General features: G+C 44.3%; 1 protein-coding gene across 1 annotated transcript in view; it reads left to right on the plus strand.

Moving 5' to 3' along the window:
• The first annotated feature begins 4,456 nt into the window (after positions 1–4,456).
• c19h12orf56 (chromosome 19 C12orf56 homolog) overlaps positions 4,457–9,823 on the plus strand; it is a 14,694-nt gene continuing 9,327 nt past the window's right edge. The window contains exons 1-3 of the mRNA XM_030341530.1: positions 4,457–4,909; positions 6,774–6,966; positions 7,399–7,438. Of these exons, the coding sequence (XP_030197390.1) occupies positions 4,658–4,909; positions 6,774–6,966; positions 7,399–7,438 (485 nt within the window). The 5' untranslated portion in view covers positions 4,457–4,657. The remainder of the gene's footprint in view (positions 4,910–6,773; positions 6,967–7,398; positions 7,439–9,823) is intronic.

Here is a 9,823-nt window from a genome sequence, read left to right on the forward strand (position 1 = left end):
CATGTGAACAGCGATCCTCCCACGGGTCATCTGATTATAGCGTCACCTCTTTCGTTTTATTCTGGTTTATTGTGTTGACATATCATTTACATATAGGGCATTTAGCAGACGCGTTCATTCAAAGCGACTTACAATAAGTACATTTGCTATTCATATTCTTGCTTATGTGGCTGCACGGCAGTGATGAGACGCTATTTGCGAAATGGATGACATTCGAATACCAGCATCTCTAAAAGTATTTGTACTAGGTACTTAAATTGATAAACCAAATAGGTACAATAGTACAATCACTTTACATACTGATTCAATAAACTATTGCATCTCTGAAACTTAATTTGAAGCATGTTGGCTATATAATGGCAAATGTGGTGCCTTTTAAGAATACAATAAGAAATATTTCATATTATTTTAAACTAATTTGATTAGTAAACACCATATCTACAATAGCAATATCATAATACATAAAAAAATGAATAAAAATGCACACCTTCTCTCTTCCTCTCTCTCTCTCTCTCTCCCTCCCACCCTCATTCTCTCTCTGTCTCTATCTCTCTCCCCATCCCTCATTCTCTCTTTGTCTCTTACTCCCTCCCACCCTGTTTCTCTCTCTCTCTCTCTCTCTCTCTCTCTCTCTCTCTCTCTCTCTCTCTCTCTCTCTCTCTCTCTCTCTCTCTCTCTCTCTCTCTCTCTCTCTCTCTCTCTCTCTCTCCCTTGATCACTTGCCTTTCCCCCTTGGCCCAAGACCATCTCGTCTGTTCCTCTGCCTGTCTGTCTGCCAGTCAGTGTGCCAGTCTGTCTGCCTCTCTTTGTGTCTGTCTTCATCTGTCTGTCCGCATCTGTCTGTCCATCTCCTTCTAGAAGGAGAAGAGGTGGTTCAACGCGGTCGGAGAAAATGTGACTGATTGGGATTCTTTTTGTGTTGCTTCAAAACAAAGATGTCACTGTGGCTGGTCAGCCCACCGCTGTTGTTCGCAGCTGCAAACACACACAGGCATTCACACACACACACACACACACACACACACACACACACACATGCAAACTAGGGCACGAACTAACACACACATACACACATGCACACTTGTAGCCACAAATAAACACACACACAACTACACAAAACACAAACACCACACACAAAAACACACACACACACACACACACACACACAAATACACAGACACTTATGCACTGCACACAGCAAGAATAAACCAAGTGTTGTTGGGAATGAGACCGCTTCCCTTGGCTAAACATCATAAATCTAAATGATGTGTTCTTTGTAGTTTGCCAAATATTTTTCGTGAACAGTTCGAAAGTGGACTGCTCTCAGTAATATTGGCGATGTCTCATACATCTCTTTGTCTTTGTGGCGCCTGTCTCTCATTCTGACACTATTTGTGTGTTTGTATAGAAGTGTGTGTATGTCCAGCGGAAGAGGGAGTTGAGATATCACATTCTTTCACCGCCACACAGCCAGATTACCCGAATTGTTCTACATGTAAATCACCCTCAAAACTCATAAACGGTCTCTGTGCTCCTTCAAATATCATGTTTGCTAATAATTTGAATAAAAGTCACTGTTTGAACAAGACTGCCATCACCATTCAGTATACCAGAAACATGTGTATACTGAATGGTGATGGCAGTCTTGTTCAAACAGTGACTTTTATTCAAATTATTAGTAAACATGATATTTTGAAGGAGCACACAGTTTTTGAGATTTGAGGGTGATTTAGATGTAGAACAATTCGGGTTGTGTGGCGGTGAATGAAAACACATCATTACAAAACACATCATTACAACATTACATCACTATAATTGATGTTTATATGAAAATTGTACGACCTCTAGTCATTCAGAGATAGTTAAAGATCCCATGCCATGCTATTTATGGATGCTTTAATATAGGTATTAGTTGGCTACAAACACAGTATTCAAAGACGTCCCCGAAATTCAGCCGTGGTGCAGAGTTACAGCCACTCCAAACCAGTCGCACATTGAGCTTCCCCCAAACGCGCTGTTTCGGTGGGCGTGTCAAGGCAGGTCAAGGAGGGGGGTGGGGGTGTGGCCCTGAGCAGCTTGTAGCCACAGTACAATGCGCTCTGGTTACGGTGGGCGTGTCAAGGCAGGTCAAGGAGGGGGGTAGGGGTGTGGCCCTGAGCAGCTTGTAGCCACAGTACCATGCGCTCGCCGCTCTGTTGACGGTGGATGTATCGCAATGGCTCGTAGAAACCCATATTATACATAGATATCTATATAATATAATATAATATATGATGTATATTATCACCTGGCCCTGCATGCGCTCTGTTTACGGTGGATGTATCGCAATGGCTCTTATAAACCCATATTATACATATCTATATCATGTAATCTATAATATATATTATCACCTGGCCCTGAGCAGCTTGTAGCCACGGTACCATGCGCTCTGTTTACGGTGGATGTATCGCAATGGCTCTTAGAAACCCATTTTATACATAGATATCTATATCATAATATATATTATCACGGCCAAAAGCTGTGTGAGCCTCCAGACGATCAAACGACCGCGTCTTCTTCAGATTGATGTGGAAGTGGAAGAACCAGAGACGTCGGAGAACCCGACGAAGTCCTTTGCGATTCATTATATCGTCTGCACACAGGTTTTGGCCGTGATAATATGTATTATTTGATATAGATATCTATGTATTATATGATATTATTTAGATGTAGAGCCCCAGGACTGTAACGCTGCTGGAGTTGTTATTAGGATCTAAACAACACGTCGGACTCTCGTCTCTGGTATTTCTACAACGAGACTCGTAGTGGGGGTTATCTCAGCCATGGTTGAGAATGAATTGGGGGAAAGGAACTTTGGCTTTGACTCCCTGAAGTACATGAACCACGACATGGAGGAGAAGGGGATTGTTGGCCGCGAATGTATCCCGCTTGAGCCCTGCTTCCCGCCGCCTCGGCAGCGGTCAGCGCTAATCACCGCCTCCTGAAGCGGTGGTCCATCGGCAGCGAGGCTCCGGCGGGAGACGACCGCGGTCAACAATCCCTTTCTCCTCCATGTTGTGGTTCATGCCTACTTCAGGGAGTCAAAGCCAATGTTCCTTTCCCCCAATTCATTCTCAACCATGGCTGAGATAACCCCCACTACGAGTCTCGTGGTAGAAATACCAGAGACGAGAGTCCGACGTGTTATGCGCCATCACACCAACAGCAGAACGGTTATCCAAATAACAAGGAAGTGTACAACACTTGCGTTACAGTCCTGGAGCTCTATATCTAAATAATATCATATAATACATAGATATCTATATCAAATAATACATATTATCACGGCAAAAAGCTGTGTGCACGTCCAGACGATATAATGAATCACAAAGGACTTCGTCGGGTTCTCCGACGTCTCTGGTTCTTCCACTTCCACATCAATCTGTACTAGACAGAACCGCGCGCTGCCTGCTGCCGGCGCAAGGCACCACCGCCCGGCTGCCCGCTGCCGGGCGGTGGTGCTTCGCGGCGGTGTTGCCTCGCGCCGCGGCAACCGGCGGCAGGCAGCATGTCGCAGTTCATGTACTTCGATGTTGTTCTGCCATTGCATTCAAAATTCTGTAACTAGCCTGTTACTACGAACTAAGCAACTACCATACACGTATTAGCATTTAGCACTAGCTCAATCACGACTCCTTCAGAATTCTTGTGGGCGGTTACGAACCAACCAAGTGGGCAGGGCCATGAATAATAGTTTGACAACGCTACGTCACAGTGTCACCTTATCCAGATTGGCTCATTTCTTCTGCCTTTTTCCTTTCATTGCCTATTGCATTCAGCAGACACACTGCATAGATTTCAAACTTACCACAGCTCACAAACTTATTCAGACCTATGTTATTTAACAAACAACAGGAAAAATGTGATTTGAATGGCATGGGCTCTTTAAGTAAAGACCTTAGGCTTAGTTCCAATCGTTTCATTTCGTTGTCTTTCCACTCATTAAGCGCTAGAGGGCGCCAAACACCAAGATACGATTTTTTTTGTGCGCGAGCATAGTAATGTTATCAAAACTTTGTAAAATAACAAAACGACCGATAATCAATCAATTTAAATCAGGAAAGGACTCTTGGAATAATTATCATTATAAGCACGCCTGCTGTCAACCTTGAACTGTCTCCAGCAAAAAAATGTATGTTGGTAGGTAGGTATAGGCCTATACAGATACACTTCAAATAAAATAAGAAATAACATACTACATATAACATATCTAGAGTGTGAATGCTGATACTGCATTCACACTAATAATTATGTATGTACTTGATATAGCACTTTTCAAGGTACCCAAAGTGCATTTATTTTATAGTCATTCCGCTGTAAATAATCCTACTGGCATCGGATACCCCAGGCCAGGAGTGATGGGCCAATCAGAGATCTCGGTGTAACTAGCCAATAGGCTTCTCCATGCGCCCGGGCCGATGAGGTTGTATCACAACTTGGGAGAGGCGCTTGTCCATTGCGCTAATTGGAGCGCGCAACTGGACGCGTTCATCTCACAGTAATCAAAATAAATACTTGTCAGTTTATTCAGGACGTACCGAACCCCATCCCGGGACAACTCACACGCGACTTCCTTTGATGAAAGTGGAGGCAGCCGGTGCGCCCTCACGCGCACACCATGGCCCGAGTGAGCTCCGTGGACGCACTCTCCCGAAGGAACAGCAAACTTGACTCTTTCCTGAAGAGGAACACGGAGCGGGGCGTCTATGAGCGGATCCGGGCCTACGAGCCGTGCGTGGTGATCTCCGAGGCGGTTAACAAGGTCTACATGCACGTGATCCTGAGCGACGAGTGCGTGTACCTGGCGGAGTACCCCCCTCGCAAGCTCACGGCGGTCCTCAGTTTCAGCCAGATTAGGAACATTGCCCTGGTGAGTGGGTCTCCCTCAAAAGTCATCTTCTGTATCTCGGTCGATTGCTAGAACCATATGAGAACGTGTCAATGTCATTCAAAATTTAAACGTGCAGAGTTTTGATTTGCATCCATCCATCCTCTCATCCATAAATGACCGCTCAGTGCAATGCAATTTAAATTATGTAAATTGCTTTGTTTTGATAATCTTTAAGAAGATAAATTGCTACTAGACAGTAACCCATTCATCTAGTAAATCCAATAGCAATTACTCGCTCTACTCTTCTATCTTCTCTTTTTTCATAATTTCAAAATGAGATGAGGTTGTTTTGATCCCAGACGGGATATACTGTACTTTGTGTTACGTCAGAAAGTAAATGCAATAGGAATTTCAATATGCAAAAAAAAAGTAAAACATTGAATTTGAGTAAGAAATTAAATATGTATACAGTAATTTCTTTACATTGGAAACTGTCGACACGCACACACAATAGATAAGATAAAAGAATGTCATCTCTATCCCCTGTACAAATGGAGACTCTATTGTTGCTAAAATGCATCTCAATTACCATGCAAGCCAATATTTACAACCCTTATTCAAAATGTTGCCTATTTCACCTCAAACTCCAGACGGATTTTGGCCTCGGTACCAATGACGTTCAGGACGTTTAGGAAGATATTAAGGGTTCGAATGAGGAAATTGTAGGAACTAAATGCATTTGATTGTTAATGTTATTATTCATACAAGAGGCTCACAGTTTTAGAATTATGACCCCAAAAATGCTCCATCTCCATCTCCTGTAGTGATTGTATATATGTATATTCCACAATTGAAATGGATAGATTATGGAAAGAAAGAAGTTGGTTTTGTCTACTTATACTCACGCACACGCACGCACACACGCACACACACATACACACACAAACTGACATATGTCTTCATATAGTTTTCCTTCCGATTATCGCAGAAACAGTACAGGAATAAGCTGTAAAATCAAAAGCTCCATTACCTAATTAATGAGAAAAACACAATATCCTATCTCAACGGGTCACACATGGGTGACCGCCAAGTAACCACCAGTGACAAACTGCGTGCACGTGGCTAATTAACCTGGCCCTCGTTATGTCCGCTATAGGGCAGGGATTACAGGTAAGCCTGTCTTCTTGCTCTGTCAAGAATACTGGCTGTTGCTATTAGTGCTGTAGATTACCCGCTTGACCTCTGCTTCATCTCAAGGATTGACAATGATTCCAATCCTCTACCGTAGTCTCAAAGTGGTGCATTCACAAATGTAGAATTGAAAACAGGGCTTTCTTCAGTTAGGGGTTTTGGTTTAGATTATGAGCAGCGGTAAATGTTTTACACACGTTTTATAGTAAGACGTTGCATAAACCCATCTATTGTTAGGGGCTAAAGGGGTGATCTCAGGCCACCAGGTGTGCGTGTGTGATTAGCCATTACAAGCCGTTTGAATATCTATCCATCCAGCATAAATCTAGGTGGACACGCCCACTAGTGAGGTCACAAGGGCACAGGCTAAGGCAGATTTTCGGCTTGTAATGGCTAATCACACTTTAAGATAAGTAACGATGAATATAAAGCTTTAATCTGGATATACTGAACGTTTGGGCCTTGGAGAATGATGAGGACGAAGCGGCCTAGTCAAGGCTGAACAATCTGTCCCACAGTCACAGAATGTGTGTGTCATCATGTACACCACTGAGGAATCAGTACTTTCAAGGGGAACTGACCCCCCATTTTCTTACATGAGAGAGCACTGCCTCATATGCATGTTGAACTTGTATGTGAATCCTAGACCGATGATGTCAATGGTCAAACTCTTGCCTTTAACAAAGCCATTCTCTGTGTTCTTCCACCGCAGGTCAACGATCTGCCCGACTTTCTGAGGGGAAAGGACAGGGAGTACTCCCAACACGTCTGTGTCCTCTATTCCACCAATAAGCCTGCGGGGAAGAGAGGTGATTGGGGAAGGAAAGGAAAGAACGCGGGACTTCCTGTCCGAAGTTTCCCCTCTCGCAGAAACCTGCAGCTCCTGGTGTCCCATGGCCTAGAGGGTAAATGGCTCTCTGTAATCTTGTTTATACACTTCCTCCCCTCTATGTCTGTCTGTCTCACTGTCTTTTGCTCACTCCCTCGCTCTCTACGTCTCTCCCTGGCCGTCTCGATCTAAATCTCTCTCTCTCTCTCTCTCTCTCTCTCTCTCTCTCTCTCTCCCTCCCTCCCTCCCTCCCTCCCTCCCTCCCTCCCTCTCTCTCGCCCGCCCGCTAATATATAAATGTGCACAGGTGTGTGTCAGATGTCAAAACATCATGCATCATGGCGCATCTAATTATTTTTGTTCAGTGTGTTCATGTTGGAAAAGATTGTAATAAGATAGAAGATAGAAGATGTTTATGATGATTATATGAATACATTCGTAAAAAACTTAACTGACAATCCTACTAACATACTGTTCTCCCTCTCCCCCCCCCCCCCACCCCACCCAGGGGTACATAGTTTGAGGATCTCACCTGATTCCCATCAAAGGTAAATATCACACACACACACACACGCGCGCGCACACACACACACACACACACACACACACACACACACACACACACACACACACACACACACACACACACACACACACACACACACACACGCATACACACACACACAGGGCCGGCGCTCGGCATAGGCGACCTAGGCGGACCGCCTAGGGCGGCAAATGCGTTGGGGAAGCTCTTAATTTGTCAATTAAAATATACGAAACAAACGGAGAAGGGAGGGGCGCGGGAGCAATCGCCAGGGCGCCCCTAAAACTGTCATCGTAGTACGCAGGACAATGCACGCTGGAGCCCCCCCCCCCCCCCCGCTCGGAAGACCTTTCAGGGCGCAAGTTGATTTCGAGTCACCTTAACGGCCAGCACCGGCTCCACACACACACACACACACACACACACACACACACACACACACACACACACCACACACACACACACACACACACACACACACACACACACACACACACACACACACACACAGAGTCAAAATTGCTTGTTTAATTCCAAGTCTATTCAAAGTATTACATACCAGAGAAGCTACAAGCCATGACATAGTTGTCATCTTCGGCACAAATCTTAGACTGGGTTAGAGCTGAGTTAACCATACAATCCGGGAAGAGTTTATCCTTTTTTGGCAGCAAAAAGCCCATGCCAACCAAAGACGCTTCCCCGGCAACCGCGGCCTAGTGCGATGCTAAGCTAACATGGCTCCATTAAAGACTAAGGTTTGGCTGTGGTGTTATATAGAGGTAGGCTATGGCGGCATTCATTCAGCTGTTTTATACAGCTTTTGTTGAGTCTGGACTCTGCCCTTATGTGTCCTTTGGGGGGTTTTATCCAGCCGTTATCACCGCGTGGCAGATGGTCCTACGACAGCTAAAGCTACAGCGATTGGTCGGTTTTTATGGAGGGCCGCGTGTCACAAAGAGACAAAGAACACATGTCCTTGAAGCTGAAGAAGGAAGTGTCCTATCACCTTGATACCTTTCTAGGTGGCCTTTCTTAATGGGTCTAGCGTTATTGTGAGGAGGGTCACGAGTTTTGAGGCTGCCTATAAAGAATGAAGTTGGTTTCACTGGTCTCCCAGTTGAGGTTGGAGCTAAGGTTTAACGGAGGGTTTAACTGTCCGTGTATAGGCCGGTTTCCGTGACTCCAACTGACAGAATGTGCAATATAGGTCATAGATATATTGGACGATTTAAAATGAGGTTTCAAATGAGCTTCATCTTGGCCGTTCTGAACAATTAATGTAATTCTTACAATACAGAGTTATGAGTACATAATTATCCCACAATACAAAATGAATGTGTGGTATGTTATTTTACAATAATAAACCATTTATAACAATAGTTTCAGGCTTTTATTAATATTTTTACTTAAAACCACTTTATGTCTTCCCTATTCCTTCACAAAGAATTCATGATGTGCCTTTGGGGCGCTGGTAGCATCGCTTAGCCACAATAACAAAAAGATAGCCACAAAAAATGGTCCAGTGACGACAAGGTGCAGCGACAAAGGACCCGACAGTATCAGCTTTACTTTGAGTCTACTTTATTCATTGGACACAGGGGATCCATCAGCGCCACCTTTAAGGATAACACAAGAGGGTCGTACTTATTACGGCCGCCGCCCCTTGTCCTTGTGGTTCTGACACGTGCTTTCCTGAGCCAGCCACACGCTCATTTAATATGTAAAAAGATGACCTGGGTAAGGGGAGCTGTAGCACTGTGGGCACAGGCCTGTGCCAGGTCGGCGATCCGGCGTACGCACGACCAGCGATTGACGTCTCGGATAGCTCATGACTAATTCAAGCAGGATGGAAGACGGAAGTGGCTCGGCTTACCTTCCACTTCCACGGAGAGGCTGGGGGTGTTAGTGGGCTATTGTGCAGCTTCTAAACGATTGAAGGGGGAGAGTGAAAACGCTTAACGCTTTGTTGACTCCCATCATGAAACACGATCACCCGTGTTGGAATTATAATTACATTAATAATTTGTTTTTGTGTACTGTGTTGACATGCAATTGTGGTGTCTTAAAATAATTTTGTTTTGGGGCACCAAAACAGAATGACATCAATGAAAGAAATATTTATTTAATAATACACGTAAAAAACGGTATTATACACAAGTCGTTTTAAGGAGCCTCTTTCAAATGATTGGGTGTGTAAACTCATGCAACTAATAGGCATAGTCAGATAGATACCAAACATATTCATAGATTGAGCTGCCTGCCACTTTAAATGAGTCATTTTGATTCTGGGGTGACTTGGTGATGCAGGACACACTTCAAGCTGACTGGGTTTGAAATCCCTCAATGACAGCTGCGGAGATAGCAAGTAATTCAGCTTAGCTGGTGGGAA

This window comes from Gadus morhua, chromosome 19 (assembly GCF_902167405.1).
Source record: "Gadus morhua chromosome 19, gadMor3.0, whole genome shotgun sequence".
NCBI lineage: Eukaryota > Metazoa > Chordata > Actinopteri > Gadiformes > Gadidae > Gadus > Gadus morhua.